The sequence below is a fragment of the Apis dorsata genome, unplaced genomic scaffold (genome assembly GCF_000469605.1).
Source record: "Apis dorsata unplaced genomic scaffold, Apis dorsata 1.3 scaffold_50, whole genome shotgun sequence".
NCBI lineage: Eukaryota > Metazoa > Arthropoda > Insecta > Hymenoptera > Apidae > Apis > Apis dorsata.
The window spans coordinates 98,436-124,549 of record NW_006263351.1 but is presented as its reverse complement, the minus strand read 5'-3'; the positions used below and the strand labels follow the sequence as shown (position 1 = coordinate 124,549).

The 26,114-nt window shown below is 36.1% G+C and overlaps 2 protein-coding genes across 5 annotated transcripts in view; both read right to left on the bottom strand.

Annotated features, from left to right (window-relative positions):
• The window catches only part of LOC102674375, a 234,505-nt gene that overhangs the window by 121,438 nt on the left and 86,953 nt on the right, over window positions 1-26,114 (bottom strand). Inside the window, exon 4 of one of the 4 annotated variants that reach the window (XM_031514918.1) lies at window positions 5,156-5,324. The exons of the other annotated variants lie outside the window; for them this stretch is intronic. Within the exon in view, the coding sequence (XP_031370778.1) occupies window positions 5,230-5,324 (95 nt within the window). The 3' untranslated portion in view covers window positions 5,156-5,229. Of the gene's footprint in view, window positions 1-5,155; window positions 5,325-26,114 lie in introns of those variants that run through there. 4 annotated transcript variants of the gene reach the window in all.
• Window positions 2,018-3,112, bottom strand: LOC102673234 (adenylate kinase isoenzyme 1-like). Its single transcript, XM_006608943.2, has one exon. The coding sequence runs from the start codon at window positions 2,476-2,478 to the stop codon at window positions 2,101-2,103; it is 378 nt and encodes a 125-aa protein (XP_006609006.1). The 5' UTR covers window positions 2,479-3,112; the 3' UTR covers window positions 2,018-2,100.

The window sequence follows — 26,114 nt, the reverse complement described above, 5'->3', positions numbered from 1 at the left end:
TTTTTTTTTTTTTTTTTTTTTTAATAGAAAAAGAAATTCCATGGTTTTATGACGTGACTCAACACGAGCCCCTCCATACGTGCTCGTTTTAACTTTCAAGTAAAATAAGTTCTCGTTAGATTTCATAGAGGCGTAATATCAGCCGCGATACGGTTTAAAAATTATAGGGAGAAACATTCGAAGCGGCGGACAGTCGCCAAGGGAATGGTGCCGTGGATAATTCCGTTCGCGTATCCGGGAAAAAATTAAAGCAACGACCGAGCGGAGGGATAGGAGGAGAAATGTCTCGAGTTTTCCAGAGGTAACCGAAAAGTTTGCGATAATGCGAAAAGAAAGTTTGTTCATTGGATACGCCCTTTAAGTGTCAGCTGTTCCAACTATTGCAATTGAGGCGAAATATCGTCCCAACGTTAAAGCACGACGCATGGAAGTTATTGGAAAGTTGGACATTGGATGAGGGGGGATTGGAGGGAGTGGAGAGAAAGAGAAATAGATTTCGCAATGGGAATAATCTGGATAACCGTGTTAAGAGTGGCAGCATCGTGGAAAATATGCTTGAATCCATTGGAAGGGGGAGGGGGGTAGTAAGCTGCTGGTAATTTCCGGTTAGCCTCGGCTCCATCAGGAGCAAGGATGGAAAGTCAAAATGGGAGGAGGCCTGGACACGACAGGACGTCGATTATTCTGCACGTGTTTCCAGAAAAATTGAAAATCTTTTTAATCGAGGAGATCGTGCAACTCTGAAATGCGACCAAGCTACACAACTTCTTCTTCCTTTTCTCTCCTCTTTCGTTTCGATATTCCAGATGTATCGTGGCCCAACTAGATCTTCCTTTTACGCGAAACCTCTGCAACTTGTTATTTTCAATAAATAGACAACGATTATATCGATGAGATTATTTTCTGCAGTTTTACAAAATATATGAATATATTAAATTCGAAACTATGATCAAGATAGATCTTAGAAATAATTATTGCTAATCTATGTACAAATTTAATTAATTAACAAGTTATAATGTTTATATACTACTTATAATATATTTATAAATAATATATTTACTACTTATAAATAAATATATTTACATGTACAACATTCTATTTAGAATTTTCTCCGAGATAAAATATTATGATATTTTAATATTTTCATTTAATGTTTGAAATTTCATATATCTTTTATCCTTTAAATAAAGTTAAGGAAGCTCGTACAAACTTCGTAGAAAGTTCTTCTTTGCAGAGTCTAGAAGAATTATCTAAAGATTTTAGGTATTATTTTCTCTGTAAATAAATATTAAAAATAAGTAAAATAGTATGTTTGATCAGAGTTAATCAATTAATTATTAATATTTAATTATTAATTACTTCGGTAAAACTTCCTCTACAAATTTACACACGTCTTTATACACTTCCTCTATGTTTCTCTCCGCGTCAATAATCTTCATTACACGTTTGTTAGGCATTGTCGCACTTTTCACATTTGCGAAATAGTGTATTATACGATTGACAACAGCCTCGTCGGTATCGTCGAATCTCATCGTGGTAGTGGCACGTTTTGACATTCGATCTTGAAGAATAACTCTTCTTGCATACAAATTTATTAACAAATCGGGCTGCCTTACTTCCGAATTGAATAACACAGCCTGTTAATCGATTAATCTCTCCATATTTCTCATATTTTTTACAATATGCATCGTTTCATTATAAATTAAAAAAAAAAAAAATGAAACGAGATAAAACTTCTTTCAAAATTCAATTACGTTTCTTAACCCATAAGTCGCAATTCAATTTTCAATAGGAGTAGGAAACATTAATCAATCGAATTACTCGATTATTCCAAGTAACATATCCTAACTGCACTTAAATATATTATAATTATATTTATTAATATAATACGTACATCAACCTCTCAGTTATCTAAAAATGATAGCAGTACAAATGATAATAATATTTAAATCGCGATATACCGAATTATGAATTGACATATTTATCAGGATCACGATCTATCAAATTTCTTTACATAATTTGGATTACGATTTTATTACACGAATAATGCATAAGGTTATCGCGCTATGAAAGGGTTGAGAAACGTCTAATCAAAGTAATCTAATGAATAACCTGTTTCTTATCCCGTGGGAAACCAACAACTAGATAACCAATCGTAGTCGGATTTTTTAGCATTTCCCGCACCACCAGTTGAACGATAAACTCAGCCGGTACGATGTTACCTTTTTGCATGTAGGACTTGAAAAAATTTCCTCTATCTGTTTGTTTATTGACCTCTTCGCGTAATATATTTGTCACAGATATCAGCTTCAAATTATACTGGGAGGACAATTTTTTAGCCAACGTACTTTTCCCGACACCAGGGCCACCTATCAGAAAAATTATGCACTCTTCACCCTCCTTCAAAGGTGTAGTGTCCGCTCGTGGACCCATCAGCGCCAAAAAATTTTCCGTTTCTTTCTCGATACAATTACCCATATCGCCGAATATTTTTCTCCGCTTAATCGATGAATTGAAAATTTGAAATTTAGGATTAAGGATTGGTATGAGTGGTAAAAGAACGAGGACTCTTGTCTTTTACCGAAAATTTTTTCAACGATTCGCTCCTTTTTAAGGAATTCCTCCGCGGTTTCACGACGTTCCCCAAAAAGGAGATTCTTCTACGATGATGCCTTTACCATGAAACTTTATCATGTTCCACAAGATTGTCATTTGAAAATTATACGAACTCGATGGGCAAAGTGTCAATGAGGGCATCTGTTTAAGAGCTACGAAGGAACAAATGATGAACATTCTTAATTATGTTTTTTTTATATAATTATTTAGAGTGTGTTATATAAAGCAGTTGATAAGAAGGATAAAAAGATTGTGTTTCGAAATGACAACAAATTAATTGGACTACAATCCAATAGATGTTTAACCTTCAATTGAAATCATTTGACTATTCATATTCCTTATGAATTTAATTGAATATTTTATGCTACGTACTTCATAATTCAACGAAGAATCGATTGTATAAAAAACATGTTATTGTTTCTTTCTTTCTTTCTTTCTTTCTTTCTTTCTTTTTTTTCATAATTACTTTAAACTGAACTAGTCTTTAAGTCCCATAAAGAAGATCTTTTTGAATCTTTTGAGAATTATTATTTTCCTTTTTATCGAATATTTGTATTGGTATTTTTATCATTATAATTTGATAATATAATTTGATATTACTCTACACGTTTTAATATAATTATAAATATCAAGAAAACAATACAAAAGCAATATATAATAACAAAACTAATATAAAATACTGAGTAACAAGAAAATAATAAGCCACAACATTTTTGGAAAATACCTCGATATAATAAAAATCAGATAATAAATAAAAAGTAATTATATATAAATGAAATAATTCTTTCTAATTTCAGATCCCTCGAATTGACGTCGTGTCATCGAATTGAAGGTTAACCTATCCTTTAACACGACAGACTTTAACTAACCATTTTTCTCATTTTACTCCTTGAATATACTAATAAGAAATTTTTGGTGTGAAAACAAAATTAAGTTTCAACCAGCATAATAATAAAGATATTTGTTTTTCATCCTTCCTGAAACTGAACAACTCGCTTTACGACCATGCACCAATATTATTTAAATTTCTTGTTTTACATCTTTTCCCCGAAGAATCTCTCACGGATGTACCAATCCTCCTCCTCCTCGTGAAATCTTTCTTAACCCGTGTTGTTTATGATCACGAGTTCGACCACTTTAATATATCACCCTCTGAATTTCTCACTTCGTCGTTTCGTCCACGATCGTGCTCTCGGGCTCGCCTCCTCCACCTTCGAGCCTCGACACGAGTCCCCCGATATGAGACGAAAATAAATAATTCCTCAACCGAGTCACGCTCCTTCTCTCGAAAAAAATTGTCAAGACCGATAAATAGCGCGAACGTCCTCCGCCCTCGTGAATTATTCTATCGACTGAAGTTGAACTCCTTTCCCCCCCTTTCGATACCTCTCTATATCGTTTCGTCGCGGATGGATTTCAGTTAATGAAATTCCTCCCGCTAATGAAATTTCCAAACGTTTCCCTCCCCGATTCCAACTCGCCCCCCCAATCACCTGGAGACAAATAATCCTCGTGAAAAATGTGGAATATCATGGGAGAGGGAACGAGCACGAGGAATTGCGTCTCGCGCGTGTAAGAATACTAAAAAGGGGGGGGGGAGGGGAACGTTTCAATTTAACGCGCGGTTTCACCGTCCCTTTTTCACCCGCAAATTCAATTCCTCCAAGATCGACGAAGAAGCAAATTGTAAGAGTATCCTTAGAGATGTGGTAACGTAATATCGAGGAAGAAAATGTTAGAATGTATGGTAGAATGTTTAAACAGTTGCTCCGAGCGAATCACGCTTCGAGGTACGCGCGAGACGCAATGGTGAGTATGAATTGCAAAATACGTGGAATATATTATGGGGGAGAAGTCGGGGCAGAGGATAGATTACGTAAGGATTCTCTTTCTAACGAAATCGAAGAGAGAAGAGGAATAGAGAAAGAGACAGAGACAGAGAGAGAGAGAGAGAGTAATTTTTAATTTTTATGGTTCGAAGGTGAACGTGATATCGAGACGTGGTAAAAGCTACAAGGATATAAGAAAAGCTTCGATCGACGCTTTTACCTCTATCATTCCACAAACGAGAATGGACATCGAGAAGAAGATGAAAGAAGTGTCGGAGCTGCTCTCGAAAACTGCCAAAGAACTGAGCGAGTTGATGAAGAAGAACGAGGAACTCTTAAGGCAGGAGATAAAAAAGGTCGAGGAGGTTATTCGACAAACTATAAAGGTATCATCGATCATGATTGACGAGTAATTCAATTAAAATTATCGTGTAACGATGGGAACCGAGTTCGAACAAGGCTCGAGATTATCTGTACGAATGAATTCCCAAAAATGGTCCACATTGTAAATCGAAAAAATTATTTCTTTACGAATATATAAAATTACAACAATTCTGTTTGCCGTGTATATAATAATTTATCGAATTGAATTTAATTAAAATACCTATCGAACTAGATCCCATCGTGCTATTAATAATAACGAGATTGGAAAGAATTACGATAGCAAAGAATTTAAACTCAAGTGAGAGACAAAGAAAGAATTCAATTATCGTTTACCTTATTTTCATGGAGATTCTACTTCGAATTTGTAATACGCTTGTGAATCTCTTCGAACCGCGTCAAATCAGACGCCGAGATAAACTTGTTGCAGGTGTGCTCGGAGGGTAAGGTGGAGAATCTTCGGGACGTGAAAGCGAAATACGACGAGAAGGTAAAAATCTGCAACGAGAAGGCCGTGATTGGGTTCCAGGCCGCGAAGACGAAGTGCGACGAGCAGTTGAAAACGGTGAAGGCCATCAAGAGCTCGATGAAACAAATTCTGAAGGACTGTTTGGAGACGAACGAGTTTGTTAAGTGCGTGGCGAAGGAGACGAAAAACGCTATGAAAGAGAGGAAACAGATCTCACGGCAACTGGAAACCACCGTTAAAAACGCCGAGGTCTCGATTCTGAAACAGTTGAAGGAAGCTGTGAAATGCCACGCGGACGCTCAAACGGAAGCCCTCAACGATTTGCACAAGATTCTAAACGAGACGAAAGATTGCATCAAGTAAATTTTTCTACGCGGATCTTGTGATTAGAGATAACGGGTATTGGAATTTTTAATTAGGGAACAATGGAGTTAGAACGTATCGGTTACCCATAGCAAGGCGTAGAGTTTAAGAATGAATCGTAAGCCCGAAAGAAAGAAGCAGTCAATTAATACGTTCACCAATTAATGGACAATCAATAAAGATGCGAAAGAACGAAGCTGTTCGAAGATAGAAAGAATTTTATAGATGCGTTAAGGAAATAAAGAGATTACAAATACATTTTGTATACGTTTCTTTTAACTATAATTAACCTGTTTAATTGTATAAGTCTTGCTGTTTTTAACGAGCTAAACTATCTTGCACAATTCAAAAAAAAAAAAGTTCAATCCTACTCGAATTCTTTTAATTTCCTTTTCTAAAATTGCGACTTTCTTTTATTAACTCTACTCTTATTTTCTATTATTGGAGAATAACCAAGAACATGTCTCGAAAAATTAAAAATAGAATCGCATAGCAAATCAAGAACAAACTGAACGAAAGAAAAATCCTCATCAAAAGTCAATTTTAAAGCGACACCCTTTCCTCTTCCCTTTCTGTTCCTCTTCTCTAATCTCTAATGATTAATTAGATGTTCTTAAGAACACGTGCACGATGTTAATTGCCGTCCGATCGATCATCTCGATCAAATATTCCAACCCAACATGTACACACAAAGCATAAAGGGGCACGGGTGGCAGGTTCACGGATCAACGAAGCGAAGAACAGGTAGTAAACCGTGAAAGATCGCCGCTCTAATGCATGCGACACGAGAGAGCAATTAACGTAACAAACGACTTGATTCCTCGGCTGACAGGTGTGCCTAGCGATAGTCGACCGTGTCGTCGTGGATATCCTGCGTCGGCACTATCGTTCCACCCTTCTTCCCTTTAATGAGCAATACCACGGGGCGTTTCACGACTTTAGACAGCGTCGCGTGTACATCTGATCTGATTAAACGAGCTGTTTACACGGATCGCTCTCAAATCGAATGCCACGCCGCCATTATGCGCGCTGTTGATCGTTCGGTTAAGAATTCAAGTTCTTCCTGTGTCGTACTTATCCTTGTTCTGTAATTTCAAAAAAATGTATAACAGAAGGGACAAAAGAGCGTTTAGATAACGTTTCCATTCACGAGTATTGCGTTAATTCGAGGTTTTAATTTTTTCAAGAAAAATCGAAGGTTTTCGGTCTGTGATTGAGGGAGATTAAATCGCGATTTAGAGCGTGGATACGTTTAGGTTTTTTTTTTCTTTCTCTCCTTTTTCTTTTTTTTTTTTTTTTTTTGCAAGATGATAGCCGGAATTTGTGGAATGAATAAATGCGGAGTTTTGCATATTCTCGCGGTATTTGGACGATCGTGAGTAATATATCTTGTTAAGGGGGCCGATCCCTAGTTGGATTTATGACGCGCTCGCGAAATCATCTGTTATTTTTGAACCGGGTGCCGCGATGAAACAAGTTGGGGAGGGAGGGATATTTTTGCATATTCAGAAGCTCGGTTGCTTGCGCGGCAAATCGATGGTAAATTCGAGTGGCGAAAGGGAAATTAATTGCTACTTTATTGGAGAGTTTTCGAGTGGTTTCGTAACTCGACATCGATGAGGTGTATGAAAAAAATATAGGGTGTATATGTGCTTAAAAATGCATTCAATTCTCGTTTGAAACGTTGATTCTTTTTTTTTTTTTTTTACATAATAGTAATTAATTTATGAATTATTGGAAGATTAATTCAATACGTATACGAAGAATTTTATCATTCATGTAGATTTAATATTGTCGCGAATTTTGCGTTATAAATAATTCACGTATATACCGCACGACTCCTATTGAATATTTTATATTCGATGGGGACAAAAGAGATGATTGTTGTTATTTTAGAGATCAATGTATACACGTATATTTAACAAACTCGATAAACGGCGATGAGCGAGTAATTTTAACAGTCCTAATAATCTAGGTTACTTTTTAATCGCTCGAAATCGACGAGGAACAATATCGATAATAACCCATCGTTTCATCAAGGTTCCTCCGACATCATTTGTGCGTGCACGCGATAACGATAACAATGCACGGAGATTCCGTCGTGGCTCGCGAATAAAGCGTACAAGGGGTGGTTTATGGAACAATACGAGTTCGTTTCGACGGTATATCGAACAAAACGATATTTCTACCATCTCGTTTCGAAATTGTCTCGCGTTATTTGGTAATTTTTCGACCGCTGGCCGTATTATGATTAACGGAAAATATTGGAATCGCAATATAATCGATCGAAACCATGAAAAAAAAATCTTCAAAATACAACAATAGGAAGGCGTACGAAACTTAATAAAACTCGTAAAAAAGGAAGATCGAGGAGCGATAAACGAAATAATTAATCATCGATTAAGGGCAGGAACAAAAGGAATGGCGGTTAAAAGCTCGTAATAACGATTATCGTTATCGAACAATAGCTCAGTAGAGAAATCGTTAGAGAGGATCGTCTATAAATCGTAACAACACCGTCGCTATCGCGAAATGCAAATGATTCGCGTTTCAACGGTGCGTTTCCGAGCTTTTCGACCGTTTGGTGTTGCAGCGAATAATCCAAATGTTACGTTGAAAATGAATCAAAGCAGCGATAATGGTGGATATCGGTATTTAAACGTATCATCGGGCATGATCGGTGAAATCGATGGATAGGAAAATAATTAATAATCGTGCTCACACATCGTGGAAAAGGTATTACGAACGGTTAAACGAACACGTAGCCCTGATCCATTTTCAATTTATAATGCCCGGCGGCACGTTGCGGCATCCGTCTTCCGAGTAAACGCGAACTATTTTGAACGCGAAGAGCGGCGGGGCGTGGCGAGAAAGGCTAACACCGCGAGATATTTAATTGATTTAGGTGACAGAAGGCAGCCACGGACTTTCCCGCAGGACGTTCAGAATGCGACCATCGAGTGGAATTCCGAGAACACTTAGCGAGATCGGTTGCGGTCGCGCGGAATCGTTCGAAGGATATCGGTATTCGGCCACCACCTGCCACGACCAACACCTCCCACTTTACTTCGCGAAATGAGCAAACTTCTGATTGCCTTGATCTCTCTGCTCCGGTCAGAGCATTTCCAAAATTCCCAACCTGACTTATCAAGTTTCCGTTTTTCTCTATTATATATTCCATTTCATTTTTCCGAAATAAAATCGCGCTCGCTTTACGGTTTTACTTTACAGTGGCGATGATTTATTAAAGAAGCTTTTAAATGGAACAATTAGTGGCAACTGTGGATGTAGAGAATGAATAATAGACGAGGATTAACGTATGAAATTCATCATTGGCTGTGAAATTCATCTTTGGAATATCTTTCTGGATACCTAGGATTTTTATTACAAAATCTTCTTTTTTCTCTCTTTTATGTACTAATACAAAATATTATTCAAATTCGAAAACAATTTTGCACAATTTTGCATTTTTATGGAAAAATCCTAGGTTACCCTTGATCCTATTGCCTATTGCTTAACAAATGAATTTACTTTGTATCGAAAATACAAGATGATCGATACTAAGAAAATTTCATTCGTTTCCTCTCTATCTGACAGAGGCGAAAACCAAACACGAGATTCGAAAGCTCAATCAATCTTATAACTCACTATTTCTCGAAGAAAACTGCAAACGTGGAACATTCGAGCTTCCAATTAATCCATCGAGAATATCCTTTATACTCCAAGTTGCACGCACGTCGAATCGGTAAACGCATGCACGCACCTGTGCGCAACACCGAAGCCCACTTAGGCAAATGAACGTATCGGGGCGACAATCGACTGGGAATCCCGTTGATCAAGGAAAAGGGGAGCGAGAAGCCGAGATTTGCGCGCCTACAGTCCATTAAAATAAGTGGCCACGCCACGGCGTTAATAATAGCCAGGCCAATTACAGTGGCGGCATCGACGCCTCTACTTTCCAACCCCCGGTCAGAACTTTCAATTAGCTGCTCAACCTTGCTCCCCTACCCTCTTTCAGCCGCCGCTGATTCTTCCCTCTAGTTCTCCCCGCCGACCGAGTGCAATCGGTCCCCGAGAAAAGTCATTACAGACGACGAGCCGCGGTCAACCGGTCGGAATTTCACCCTCCAATCCCCTCCGACCAAAAGTCGTTCTACCCCTCCTGAAATATTAATAATCGAATTTCAATCGAGACGGAATAAAATTCTGTGGATGACGATTTCCTTGAGAGAACGAAGAGAACGAGTTTCTCTCGACAGAGAATCGAATTGATCAGATGCTTTATTTACACTCGAATCTTCTTCTGGTGATTCGTCTAGTAAACACGAAGGAAAAGTAGAGTAGGATCTTGTTGATTACAGAGGAGGAGGAATACACGATTTCTTTCGGATAACGAAGATTTCTATTTTTCGTGTAATTTTTATCACTCGTTTCTTGTTTTCCTGAAATTTGAAGGATCGTTTACAACGTTTGCATGTTATAATAATGTTTTTTTAAAATAATTCGATGCCTGGTACGTTGGAATATCCGCTTTAATTACTACGTTGAACGCGAGTTCTCTTCGAGGCAATTAAGACGTGTCGGAGCACTGTTCAATTTTCGCCTCGTGACGCAAACATAATAATCACGATAATTGTTTGCCACGCGAACTCAGGCTGCCCTTCTGATTCTCCAGATGTCCGTGATTGTTTGCTCCGTACACGGACGCGATTGGCTCCTAACGAGCTACCAAATTTCATACATCCCTGCACCTTTCTTCAACGAGATATCTACAAGAATAATTACATAATTATTTTATATTTCGATTTATGACAAAAATTATATTCCATAAAAGAATCAACAATCTCTGGACATCGTTGGTCAACAAACTCATAAACTAATAACGCACGTTGCAAACAGGAAAAACTTGTGCGTATGTCGTCCAGCATGCGCAGCGGATAATCGAAAATAAAATAAGAAAAGAAAATAAAATCGTGATAATTGATCAAAGAAAGAAAGAAAAAAAAAAAGAAAAAAAGGAAAAAATACTCGAAATTTTTCCATTCGATCTCGTATTCCTCGGTCGCATCATCGATCTCCATCAAAATCGCATCGAGCCGGTAATTTTCGCCAATGTGACCGCATTAGACCGTGCATTGGGCTGTACATACATACAACAATAGATGCGACGGTTGGCAGGTGCAACGGCAGTTGCATCCGTGCAACTGCAAGCCACGCTCGATCATTCTCTCGTCTCAAGCTGTGGTAGTCGGTATTCCCCTGTCTCGTGCCGATTGGCCGCATAATCAGTAATTGCCACGATGCCCGCAAACTATCGCCCGCAAACATCCCTTATGGCATTACGTTCCTGTGAAGGGTGGACCGATTGCTGTTCCCCGTTCTATACGTCGCTAATTCCTACATCCTTGTTAATTTTGTTCGTTCAGCCGCGTGAATTCCAGGGGGGAATTCCAGGGGGGAATTCAGGGACGAAAGATCGGTATCGGTCTTTGAATAATCGGTGTTACGAAAGGGGGTAGACGATAGAGTTTATAGGCGGGACCTCGAAACGAGGAACAAGACGTTCTGAAGGTAAGAAAATTGAATTGAAAAAGAAATGAAACAAATGCTTGGAATAAGTCAATTTTTCGAAACTGAGAGAATTCTTTGAATTGCAGAACGGAATTAATAATTTTCTTTTTTCAAACGAAGAAAGGGATTGTTCATAAATTCGATCGAATCGACTGGCAAAAATTACTTATCTCGAGAAAAGGAATCTTGATCGAAGGAATGCACGATTTCTCTCGCACTTTATCAGGCCCGTTATCCAGTTGGTAAGGTTCGTGTGGTTGCAAAACTTTTTTAGATACCTTCGTTAACGAGTTTCCTTAGTTACCGATGCTTAGTCGCTCTTAGCCTCTGGAATCCGTAGGAATTTCATTTCCCTGAAGGGTAACTTTTAAAGAGTCTCCGGTTTAGAGACGAAAAAGGATACCGTCTAGCTTTACCGGCCCAGAACTTTATTAATATCCTACAAGTTTGTGCGTCCCAGCGACGGTGAAAACGAGAAATAAACGAAGAAAGTGCATTCTATCGTTCGTTTAATTTCTCCTCGTTCGTTCCTCGTAGCACGCGATCGATTTCTTAATATATTTACGAGTGTTTTCTTTCGACACTTTGATTCGAAAGAAGCTAACTCGAGATCCTTTTAATGAAACGTTCTTGGAAAGAAATATGATAGAATATAAATAAAGATGGGATTTTCTAACAAGACGTTAGACGATTGTGTTTAATATTTTAAATATATATAGATGCGTGTTAATCAAAATTATTTAGTTTGACGAAATATTCGAATCTCGTGTATAAATATCTTAAGAGGAATCTTCTATAATTCAAGAGTCATTGTAAATTTGAAATTTTATCCATTCTCCTTCCACTCGCTGTGAAAATTTATAATTTAAGATACTTTGAATTTAATGAAACGCTATTGCTTTGCGGAAGAGAAATAGTAATACCTCGGTCGAACTCTTGTAAGTGGAACTTTTAATCATTATAAATCATTATAAAGCTATTTCGATTCCTTTTTGTTTCACATATTGTGAAAATTTTCACAATATTTCTGAATTTATTTCAAAATTGTTCGCGAGTGTATAACGTTATTAATATTGATCCTTTTTTTTTTTTACGAATTTTTGTTACGTGTTTCGGACAGTTGTACAATAAATATCAATATGTCTAGTGGATTAATTGTTTCTCTGATAATCAAAACCAATTATATACCTGGATTCATTGTAACCATAATTTTTACATCCGAGTAAAAATAAATTTGACATCATTTACCCAATCTCATCATTGATTAAAAAATATAAATATCGCGAAGTGCAAAATTAAATTTCATTTTCACGAGCCGTACGTACGGCTATCAATTAAATGTTTGTCCAATGTTTATGTGGTAAAATGAGAATTTTCATTTTTCGACACGTATACGTCGTTATTTTTCAAATATTTTCCCTCTCTTTAACAGGGAAACAAAATATCAAAAACAAGGATCCTAATAATTCGAAACATTTTTATAAAACCACAATAACTCATCTGTTATTAATGAAACGAATATATCATTGAAGAATTATTGCACAAAAAAAAAAAGAAAAGAAAAAAAAATAACAAGGATATTTAGTTGTGGTGTGAATGATTGTTGAATCTTCGATTGATTTACGAGAATCGAATATTCACGGTGCACGAATTTGGCAATATTCGTCATTGCAACTCTATCACTGCATGCCACCGATATTCGCATGATACATTACGAATGTCAACGTTATCTGTTTGTCGAACGTCGGGTCAAACCATCCTATCACACGAACAATCCCCATACGAACGAAACTCTATGAATTCTTCACAGCTCTTCCGTTCCATTTTCCATGATAATTTATCCGATTAATTCAATGATCTTGTAAATTAAATAATAAGCGCAATATTTAATCAATGATTGTTGTAATTGAAATATTCGATTAATAATTACAATCGATTATTTGTTAACACAGAAAGTAGTTACTTCCCAATGAAAATATTCTTTTTCTCGCTTTTACAATGTTATTCGCACATCTCATTCTTGTATTGTAGCTACTTAAACATGTATCAATTAAAGATTAAATATCGAAATTTGTCACAAAGTTAAAAATTTTACTTTATCCTTAGATTTAATATCGATCAACTTGATCATTAATAAATCTCTCTTTTGTTACTTTATCGAGAGAAATTTTTTCTTCTGACGATTCTCGACACTGTTTTCTATATTCCAACCAAAGATCGCCCTCCAGAGAATCGTATCGCGTTGAAGAATCGTATCGTATGGAGAATAGAAAAACAAAAATAAAAAAAACAGAAGAAGAAGAAGAAGAAGAAGAAGAAGAAGAAGAAGAAAAGAGGGTCAGATTCCTAGATATTCAAACTTTTCGCGAAGCCGCCTTAAACTTCGTGCCTCGGCGACGAAAGTCTACGAGCTTTTGTAATTTATGCTGCGTCACTCGAGTTCACATGGGTCAAGGGGCGCCGAGGAGGACGCGGGAACGAAGCTGGAAAGCTGGTTAGGAGCCACTCGTGTCGGCTCTATTTGACGATAGTCTGCTCCACGAGACGGCTCATCCACTCGAAACTCGACGATGACACGAAACGAGAGAAACCAAAGGATTTTGGAATACGACAGACACAGTCGTTGTGGCCAAAAATATTTTCTCCCTTCGTCGAGGTCGAGTGAAAAGAGAAAGTATATCCTGGGATGAAACCTGGCTATGGTTAAATGAATTTTCTTTTTTCTCCCCTTCTTGTCCATCACGGTTCTTCTTTTCTTTTTCTTGTAGAATTTTTATACGAAACAATACGATTGTTCTTTCAATAAAATATTCAATAAATATTTTTAATAAAAATGAACGATTCAATATATACGGGGATGGTGATGTAATTTTTATTCTAGATTAAGTCGTAAATTTCGTAGCTTTCACAGAAAATAATTTCTCAAACTCAATTATGAACAGCACCAATTGCAATTATCGAATGAACGTCCATTTATCTTCCAAACAAATTGCTCTCAAAGAATATCGTCGAGCGAAGAAATAGCGAGCTGTTAACAAACTTATCCCCGTGGGAAATTGATTTCCTTAAGTGAGATTTATAGCGCGAATACCGAGCATGATATTTTCTTTAATTGCACGCGTGGACTTCTTGTTAACATTGTGAACATAAGTTTGACACACTTAATTTTTCGAAATTAATTTTGCGAATATCGAGAAATCGTCTTCGAAATCCAATCTCGAGATATCCTTTCAGTTTCACCTTCATTGATCGAAATTCTCGTTTCATTCTCGTTTATATTCGTTCATTAATAACAAAATTATTATATTATACGCTTCTTCTTGCCGCGATATCGACAGTTTTCCAAAGATTCGTTTTGCAAATATGCAACTCCTCCTCTTTCTCGACAGAATACCTTGCTTTCAAACATCGTTACAGACGACAATGCGTTCATTCGTTCGCAGTTGCGTTTGTTTTCCGATCTCGTGACCAGAGAATTTCACGTTGAGGATAAAAACAAAACGAAAAAAAAAAAGAAAAAAAAAAATGTCTGAACGTACGATGCGTAGAAACGAGAGGATGAAATCCACGAAATCGTCTCTCCGTGGAACTGCGGACATTTTGCGATCGATTGTTCGTCCGATTGCACTCGCGATGAAACGCAAGAAGATTCTATTAAAATCACTTAACGGTATTGTCTAGAAGATCGAGAGAAAATGGGGAAGATTTATTCGAAGAATAAATCAAGTCGAATGGGGGGAATGTGTTTAATTTCAAGTTGTTTTCTTCTCTTGGTATTACTTCTCTTGCAACCAAATAGCTTAAATTTAATCACTTTTCTTGCTCTTCCTGTTGAATTACGGTTTAACCTGTGATAAAAGTATATTCTATAAATATTGGAATACACAAAAAGCTAAGAACAAGATATTTTCTCTGAAGTTATTGCGGATATCATTTATACAATTTTATACATAAGAATTTGTTGAAGATATATATTTTTTAGATCACCACATTCTGAAATTCATCCCAAAAATTCATTTTAAATGATTGGCTTTCGTGTATCACAAATTTAAAGAAAAAAAAAAAAAAGATCGATGTTTGCAATAATTTTAGAGGAAATAGCTCGTGACATGGATGTGAATGATTACAAATTTTCATCCACTCGACATTTTGCTAATAGCTTCGCGAATTGAAAGTGCAACGAATTCAGACAAAGTTTGACATCGATGAATTAATAGAACAGTTGACCGACACTATGGATTTGTGATTATACCAGGTAATTACACAAAATGTAAACTGAAATACACGAATGCGTTTTACAACTTAATTAAATTACCCTGTCTCCCTTCGCTTTGAATCAACGCGCAATTTTACTTGTGAAATCAATGCGAATCGAAATTATCGGAGGAGGTTGAGTTGTATAGATTATTGTCCCGATTAATTTACACGCAGAATTCGAGAAATACTACAACAATTTTTCACACAAAATTATCGATTCTCCTTTTCTAAAGTTTCAATTTGTTAAAAAGAATGAAAACAATCCTGATTCATTGATTAGTAATAACTGCATATAGAGAGAGAGAATCAAAAATAATCTTCCAAATAATACGTATACATTATAAATTAATTAAAATGATACCAATGTACAAATATAAATTAAAAAATAAACAAGTATCGTATTTGATTCCATAACTACACGAATATCGAAAAAAATCTCATTCTTGTGAGATATATTTCTTCTTATCTTATTCTTCGCGTCCTCTATATATTCCTATCAATTATAAAATTGCCACAAACCGAAGATCAATATCTCGAAACTCTGTCATTGATTTTTATATGTGAAACAAATCGGCTTCCATAGCCTTTCCTCCTGAAAATTTTCACTTATCATTTTCTTGCTCAGCCCATGTATCGAATAACAGTACACGATTTCAATTTCATTATTACAGGCGAAAACAAGACGGAATCGTATGGTTAACGATGATGAATATACATATTCAAAAGCATTGTCTGCGTTGCCGAATTTCCCAACAGATATCGCGTCGAGAGGAAGCGGTATGGATCCACAGAATCGTGGAAGAGTTCCTGCTTCGAATTGTAGGAATTCGAAATCAATTCGAGTTGCATATGGCATTGTGAAGCAGCCATGGCTCCATGACAAAACTTGCTCGAGGAGTTCAACCTGCTCGACATTACTCTTGGATGAACCGCAAAAAATGGAAACGACTTATTGCTACAACCGTGTACCGATATACGATTTTTCTATCGGAGAATCCACACTCGTAAGTGAATTCAGATTTAACAGAAGAGTGTGCGTCAAGCGTGTGTAACTATGAAGAACTCCTCGTCCAAAAACGACATCATCGAGGATTCTTTCCTTTCCTCCGTGCATTATGAAACGAAAAGAGCACGATTTTTATTTTTGAAAACTAATGATTTTAAAGATAAGCTAATAAAAATAAATATGATAATTTTTGTTCCAATAATTTTATTTCCAATATTATTAAATGCATTATTCAATATTGGTCAAAAAAGTTATTGTCTAAAAATTAATCTAAATTATGTTGTATACAGGAGAATTTATTTGTATGCACACAAATGAAGTGCATGAAAGTCAAAATGAAAATAAAGTAAATTATGATATCACACAAGTATGACATCAATCGAATTGATTATTCGATATCTTTTGACGACGAATTATGCATGAGGTAAAAACATCCTACAAACATTATGCAAACGATATTCGATTCACTTATATTTTGTTTATTAAAATGAAATTAAGAAATTAACTTTATTTCTAGTGGAGAAGAAAAATCAATTAATTCTACATAGAATAAACCAAATAATATTTCATGAAACGCTAACATCCAGTAAAAACGTTGCACGAACTTCTAATCTAAAGCCTTATTCAAATTAATCGAAGTACTTAAATAAAGAAGGTTTTATATCTCGAGATATCTTCGAATATATTATTGTCTTGGTCGAAATCCACAATTCTAAAAAAAAGAAAAATTAAAAATTAAAAGTATCCTAATTTTATTCAAATTCGAATAACTAATAATTATTCTTTACAGAATAATTCAGAAGATTAATCTAAATCTTCTGGATTATTTCTAGATGGACGCCATTTGACTGAATATTTCAAAGAAATATTACCCAATATCGCGAAACACCTTTCTCATTCTTCCAGAAGAAACTCTTATCTGTTAATGAATTAAGTCCACGACTAATCCCACGTAAAGACAAACGTTTTCCACGAATTTTCCAGTCGCGCAGTTACGTAAAATTAGCAATCAAAATATTTCTTGTTTATTGCACAGGAATTATAGACGCGTATGGTGCGTACGGACACTATGGAGATAATCCAGCCGGGATTTCGAGAAAATTAAGGGCTCGTTACAAGGGAAGGGTCATAAAATCCTGGTATTTTATCGTCCGTGCAAGCGCGTGCTCTCGTGACGGACGATTCGACGTCGTCGTTCCCCTATCTTCTAATCTGGAAATTCGAATAAACTTTACAACTGATCGAATGGAGAGGCTGACCACGTCGATTCCGTGCCAATCCTCGTGAAGAATGCGATGCGCCTGATTTAAGGACCGGTATAAATCTCGCCCGACCTTATTGCTCTCCCTGTGAACATCAATTCATCGGTGTCCTTACCCTGTTCCACTCGTTTTGGATGTCGTGCTTGCCCCGTATGGCGAGAGAAAGAGAAATATGATCACTAGGGATCGAGAGAGCTTTGATATCCCTTGAAATTATTAATAATAATATTAATTAAAGAAACCGATCTTCGTTTTGGATCGAAGGGATGTCGATGAGAAATGTTTCTTTTTCTATTCGAGCAAATTTTCGATTACTCAGAAAAGGATTTTTCTCTCGAAAATAAATCATCTTGTATTCTAAAACAGAGATGGAATTATTGTTTCGTATCTGATAGAATTATTCAATTTTAACACAACTTTATAAATAAAGTTGTATTATTAAAGAGGCGAGTGTTTGAATACGAATTCATGATGCAAAGAGACGTGTAATAATTCATTGTTATCGTGTCAGTTATTTCACCAAATTTCTTACCACGGCTAAATTCGCGAAACAAGGGGAGCATGTGAAAGTTTGCCGGTATGACGAGGGATGAAAAAGCCTGATAGGTCGACAATGTAACGGGACAAGATCCTTTGTTTACGATACTGAAGAAGATTAAGGCCATATGGCACGAACACAAAGGCCCGTAATACATTCTCGGTGTTCTGAACAATTTCGAGGTTCTGTATGAAAACGTGTGCATGTTACTGTGCGAAAACTTGATACGGAGAGAAGGTATAATAAAGTGGACGCGAAAACCATTCGTGCAAGTGTAACGATATTACCAATAGCAGCAATAACGATAATTGTACCTACTTTCGTGAAAAGGACGAAACGAAAATTATCTGGGAAAATTACTTGCCTATGACGATCATTTTTTTCTCTGACGAATCAAATAAAAAAGAAAATTTGTAGAACTTTAAAAACACACAGGAAAAAAAAAAGAATAATCAAAAGATATTTTGTGAAGAATGTATGGAAATAAAGATGGGGAAAGGAAAAATATATTTTAAAAATAACGTAGATTAATCGTTTAATACTTGGAAGAAAATGGAAAATCGATAATTACGAGAACGATCATCTCTCCGCAAGAATACCTTTTTCTAAAAGATCTCTCTGCAATTATCGGTTTCTTCGTCTTTGATAACTTGGATAATTTCTAGCATCGACTCTCCATTCTGAATTTTTCCACACCGTCTATCCTTATTCAATCGTGTCTCGTTAAATCACGTTGATCGAAAAACGAGACCCTATCGATCCCAGGATATTAATGATTACCTAATTAAACGTAGAAATGAAAATTGAGAAGAGAAACTTTAATATATTCCATATTCACGTCGTAGAAAGAGAAAGAAACGAGAAAGAGAATACAAAGGGGATTCGATTCGAGATTAAACGAAAGCTTATAATAGGAACACGACGTAATCTCGTCGTCGACGATTTCGCGAACAGCGTGTCGTTCGATGGCAAGTAGAACGAAAAACACGTTCAATAAAATACGTTTTCCAGTGAATTTATTACGAATTTAATCAGGGACATCGTCGGATTTCTTCGCTTCCGATTTAACAACGTCAATTATTGACCCGTTGTCTCATACGAGATTCCCTATTTTTTCAATCGTTCATTAAAATTAACGAAATGAAAAGGAAAAAATATTGGCCGATCGCCATAAAACCGAGTATTAATTGAATTAAAAAGCATCGATGCGCTCGAACCTGCTTTTTTTTTTTCATCGATGCAGTTTATTCCACCCGAGGATAGAAATGAAAGAGAGAGGGAAAGAGAGAGAGGGAGGATAGAAAAGAGAATAATGGCCATAGCCATGTACATGAACGAACGAGCGGCAACAATACAACCGGAAGCGTCAAAGGCGCGCCAAAGTTTCGTAGTTACAAGCTTCTAAAAAATTCTATGCATCTAAAATTTCGAAACGAACTAAACCACATGAATTTCCCTAGAGTAGAGTAGTTATTTTTAATCCATAAATCCTATTTCCCTTCTCTTTCTCTCACTTTCTTTTTCTTTCCCTTTCGTAACATTCAATCAAATTTCAATTTGTCCTCGTTTCGATTAAATTAATTCGATGTAAAATTCCCAACTATTAACGCGATCGAGAAAATTGTTGTCCAATCATCCATTGTCTCGCAAATTGTATTACCAATGAAGAGATTTAAATCGTGATTAATTTGTTTCGCGGGGATTTTCTAAAGTATCGCAAAATTTTTCTTTACAGAATATTTCAAACAATTCTCTCTTTTAATCGAGATAAAAAATTGAAGGAATTACGTCACGTTTTCTCCGCCACTCTCCAGTTGTAGCCCTTAAGCTATATTTTACCGGAACTTTGATCGTTCGTGGCTTCGCCGGGCTTAATATAATGGTACACGAGATAGTTCAAACGTTTCTGGCATGTAAGTTGTGCGCTTTTATTTATGTTCGAAACCGCTCGTAAATATCCTTGATATCTTGATCAATTTGCTGAAATAGAATATAAATTTCGTTAAAAATTAATCGAAAATATAAATTATTGAGAACCCTCTCGCTTTATCCTCTTGTGCGATCAATGGATTATAAATTAATCGTTAAGTACGCCGATATTTCTCCATAAATCTTCGCGACAACGTTTATCATTTCACTCTCTTAATCGACGTCAATCCAAACTCTGAGCAATCGTTCTCAAGTTGACGAACTTGTTACCAAACCAAACTTGTAACCCGCCAAATTACGAAACACTACAACAAAGAATTCTCTACAATTTTTAACAAAAAAATCAAATTCAAATTTTTCTTACCGATGTGAAAAAAAATGACCTCGTGAAAACGTTAAGATCCTCCCCTCCAAAGGGGATCATTCGTGGCAAATGTTTCGAGAATGGACACGCGCAGATTCCCTCAACGATGCCACTTTTTCCCTCGCTTCAACGCGTACGATTTAACCAACAGATACAGATTTAACCGAGAGGCGCGCGTGTAGGGGCGTAGACACGTACACGGGTGCCTTGCACCAAACGCTCTTTGATCCTGACGCTGCATTATGCATGAGGAAGAGGCTGCGTTCCACCTCGAAACACAATATAGCCCCGGAATCGTAAATCAAAGACGACAAGGGAAAATAATCGGAACAGAGATAAGCGGCCAGGTAAATAGATAGAGAGTCTTCATTATACCCGGATAAAGATTGAGAGAGTGAGAAGAATTGGCGGCAGTTCGCGCGACCCCGTTACATTGCTCCTCGAATAAATCTAACTCGCGGTTGGTTCGTGATATTTGCAAGAATTGCTGAAGAGGCGTTCTTTTTCTTTATTTCTCTCTCTCTTTCTCTTTCTTTTCATTTCTTTCTCGATGAAACTCGATTGCTGGCGTAATAGGCATGGATATTTCGAAATTCGAAGCGATTTCTTTTCTTTTCGAATTCGTGTCCGATTTATTCGTACTCGTGTCTCGAATTTAAAGGTTAATTGTTTAATGAAAAAAGGAAATCTGATAAACGATTTAAAAGTTGACTTGAGGGGAAGGGATTATTCCAATTTAGAGAAGTTACAATGTAAGAGGGAAGCAAAGAGAAAAGAAAGAAAAAAAAAAGGTTCCGATCGAATGGAACGGAAATTAAAGGTAATTAAGGTAATCGAACAATGGGAAAGGAGGTAAGGAAAATAGGAGAAAAAAGTTGAACGGAAGAAATTATCGATTACTTTTCCGCCTTCCTTGTTCCAGCTAATTACGCTCGCATTAAAGATCAATAAATTTCTAATTTCTGTCAGTGAAGAAAATCAAGGAAAAATTCATGGAACATTTTAATATTATAATACGATTTATCTTGCAAAACCTCTTTTATCGCTTATTGGCAAAAAGTTATAAAAGAAAAGAGGATATAAAAAAAATTGGGGGAATAAAATGATTGATTTCAAAGTCTGAATTACTAAATCTATCTATCTAAGAAATCAATAAGACGTTATTATATTATTATATTATTATATGACCATATTTATAAGAAATTTGTTGCATTGTTAAAAGTATTCATCGTCTGATATTTTGCTCTTTAATCATAAAAAAATAATAAAGAACAAAATGAAAGAGGAAATTTCGTTCAACGAAATATATTCCATTAAAATTTCTGTCTAATTATACGTTAATTACATATATTAAAATTTCTGTTTAATTATACGTCTGCACTTGCAAATTTACGATATCCCTCATTAGAAAAGCTCAAATTAATTTCCTTCTTTTTTTTTTTTTTTCCCTATACACTTAAAAGACAAGATTTTTTTTTTTTAATGGATTCAACGAATCCGTGGATGAAAATCGTTCCATTTCTCGTTGCGTCGACCCTCCTTCATCCAATTCCAGATATTTTATTATAACTGCGCGGTGTCCGTGATATTCACCGAGCCGCGCGTGAAAATTTTATGAAACTAATAGCGCACGTGTACGACCATTTCTTTCCTCTCATAACCGTTACCCTATAAAAACAGATCGTCAACAGACCGTACGCGTTTTTATTCCGCGTTTTATACCTGTCTCTCGCTTATTCCACACTTCATTTGCCTTTGAAAGACCGGCCGTATCCCGACATAATCATTAGTCTCGATTAACACGAAAATTTAAAACTAACGAGCACACCGTTTAATTAATCTTCACTTGTAATTTCCCACTTTTAAAAATACATATCTTCTAATTACACTTACGATGCACACATATCTTCGCTCAATTAATTATCAACAATTCTGAATCTGGTCGATCGCGACGCAATTTTTCTTCCCACCCTTTTAAATCATGCCGCATTACACGCGGACGCATAAATCCGCGGCAAGATTACAGATGCACACCCCCTCCGGCTCAAGCCAACGAGCATACGTTGTCCGTGCAACGGACGGATTCCTTTACACCCTATACCCTGACCGCGATATTCATTGGCCCGAAAATCGTGTACCAGCGAGCACGAAAATTTTCCACCACTTAGGATCGATGGGAATTCAAGCCTGGCTTTTAACCATCGCTCTTTTTGCGCCTCTATCCCCCGTCCATTTTGCTCGGTGATGCTCCATCCCCGCGATGGACACCCTCCCAGCCCAGCTCCAACCCTCCCCTCTCCCGCTTCATTTTCCGGCCAATCTCCAACCCGGCCAACCACCACCCCCATATCGACGAGCTCTTGCGTTCGTTCGATGAACCGAGTTTGAGGGAATTGATGGACCTCCGGCCAGGCCGACACCCAGGAACACCCACAGGAGAAAAAAAGGCTGGACGACACGCCAAAGTAATCGGACAGAAATCGGATTTTACACGGGCCAATTGTCTTTCGTCGTTCTCAGGCAGATACAACACTGTGCTGGCGTCACGAAACTTTGAACAAAAGAAAAAAATCAGGAATTGATGTATTCTTATTCGTAAGAAAAAAAGAAAAATCGATGCTTGTATTTGCGTGTAATGCGTGAGAATGAACTGAATGCTTGTAGTTGTTGTATTTATAGAAATTTAAGAAAGGTACAAGAAAATACAAGCAACGAGTTGGAAGTTTCGAATGGACGGAATAAAATGGAATCTTTAAGAAATTCTATTGATACAAAATTAGAAATTTATACGTATATAGATTGTTAGTATTCGAATTTAATGATAATGTTAGTTTATACAAATGATAAATATACCGATGTTTAAAGAAAAAGTTACCATTTGGATCGATGCTATTTGCGCGTTAAATTTTCCTTGGCAGAGAGTTGAAAGTCCTTCATCCGCTCGATGGAGTCACTGACACGTGCGCCGACGTACTGAGTATCTCCGTCCTCCGGAATTTGTATGTTTAAATCGTCATGATGATATTAAATGGACTCTGCCTTCGGTTTTGTTTATTAGCGCAAGAGTACGAGAATGGTTTTTCGGTTTGTTTGTTGTTTTTACTCGTACATTTTGATCTTGGCAATGCTTGGCAATGGAATTAGACAAATTTATTCGTGTTCAGTTATGAAACTAATTGTAAATTATTGTAGGTATAACGTATACCAGATCGTAATTATCGTAGTAAATAAATGTAAATAATTTAATAAGCAGAAATTTCATTCTGCTAATTAATAATATTAATTGATGGTATTACAGCTGGATTATTAATGAATTATATTAATAGTTGGATTATTAATAATGCTAGTTGTTTAATAGATTGAGATTCAAATTATAATTACTCGTTTCATTTGTGTTTTATTGCTTTTGTATAATTTCCATAAGCGTTGAAATAAAATAATTTGGATATTGAAATAATAATCATTACTCGATGTCAATATAAAAAAGCCAAAATATATAATGCACAAATGGAAAATACGATGATGATTGCAATTTTGTTTTCAACGTTTTGATTGAATTTAAGTTTCAAGTTTCAAATGTTACGACAAATGTTTGTTGTTAGATGAATTTTGAAAAAGAAAATTTGATTAAAACGAAAGGAAATGAGTGACAGAAGATATTGAAGATTTTATTCAAAAATTTATAATACAGAAATTGATATTGACAATCGATGAGAACGAAAATAATCTCAACATGATTCTCTATTTTATCAACGAAAGCACTGAAGCGTATGCCAGTGCTCTTGAGCTTGCAAGTGTTCTCGTTCCAACGAAAATTCCGAGCTTTTTGGCAGTCGATAATGTCGGTAAAAGAGCTTTGCAAGCTCTGCAAGCTTTACCGTCTGCCAAAATCAAGAAGGTTACCGACGATGTACCGATATTGGATACATAAGGGAGCTTTGTCGACGTATTAAGAAGCATTTGTAAGCGAATCTTACGTATCTTTATTAAAAACTTTAAGAAAAATGTCTCGTTAATTTAAAAATTCTATAATTGATCGACGTTCCTATGGAGAAAAATTTATATCGTCGAGACTCGAATAAAATGACAGAAATTAATTTTTTTAAATTTGTGTAAAATAAAAAACAATGTATGATATATATTTCATCGCGAGTCTATCTTTAACAAATCCTTCGGGAAGCTCTCGAAAATCCATGATTGGATTATAACCCTCGGTAAATATGCATAACATTATGCGCTTACTTACGGCTTTACATACAAATAAAAGGATACAAAGCTTTACGATAATGATCGTGTGTCACGCGAAATTTTAAATCCTTCTTCAAACCGTAAACGTTTTATTAAATATTTTAAAACTTGCTACAAGATAGAAAAAAATTACGCGTAAATCAGAGAAAAATTTAACTGAATATAATTTAGCGAGCTTAAGAACTTAATGTTAATTTAAACGTTTCCGTTTTAATCTCGATAAAATCTCGTCGAAAGTAAACAGTCAATTGCACGAGTTTAATAGTATATTTTGCTGAAATGCTGGTTGCCTTCGCAACGTGAGTCAAAGTTCGCCGCTCCGCGTCATAAAATCGATACCGAGATTAATCGCATTCCGATTCGTTTAACTGATATCCCGGTCACTGGCACGCGAAAATATCATTACGCAAATACTACGAGCGAATTACTTACTCGTTTCTTTCACCCAGCCTGCAATATTCGTGTACCAATCGAGCTTAAATCAAAAAAGGATCGCTCGCAAAAAAGGATTAATCTGACGACGAAAAAATTATATTATGCCGTTCAGTTTGCGTACTTTCTTGCAAAAAGAAAACATATGTATATTTTTATACGTATCCTTTACTAACATGACATATTCAAAATTGAAAAAAAATTCAAGGATGATAATGAATGATTTTTGCACTAGACTCGTATACTTTTTTTAGATTTTTCGAATAACTTTTCATAAGATTAAAAATATATCGATTTAAAAATATTCAAAGAAGTTGAACAAAATTTTTTTCATAAATGTGAATGTTTTCTTTTTTTTATATTTTAGACGCTCCGTTAAATTTACCAAAATTTCGAAAATTACGTTTCACTGCGACTTTCTATACTTTCTATGAATAATTTCGTTGTTAAAATTTTCATCGAGCGAGCAAGAGTCTATAGAGGCAACGAGATTCGCGTAGCAAACGTTACAAAATTAAGAAACACGTGATTATTCCTCTCCTTGCGTGTGTGTGTGTCTAAGAAGTAAGCGGTGAATTAAACCCTTTTTAATTTATACCACGGATATCCCAGCAGAGCCGTGATGTTCAACTTTCTTCGTATGTAGGTTATTGGCTAATAGACGACCGACCAACTTTTTCCATCTATTTCCACTTTCCCAACTTGCCTCACGCGTCTTCACGATAATCCTATCAGTTAAATGGAGCTTCCTACACACTCGATGGCTGCATAATTATTTTTCCTATTATTCCTTTAAGCGATCAATGCTTGAATAATTGAAACAAAAGTGGATTTATCTCCTATCTATTC

Bases quoted from the DNA above. Each gene is read 5' to 3' on its own strand.
- LOC102673234 (XM_006608943.2), bottom strand. From the start codon at position 2,478: ATGGGTAATTGTATCGAGAAAGAAACGGAAAATTTTTTGGCGCTGATG.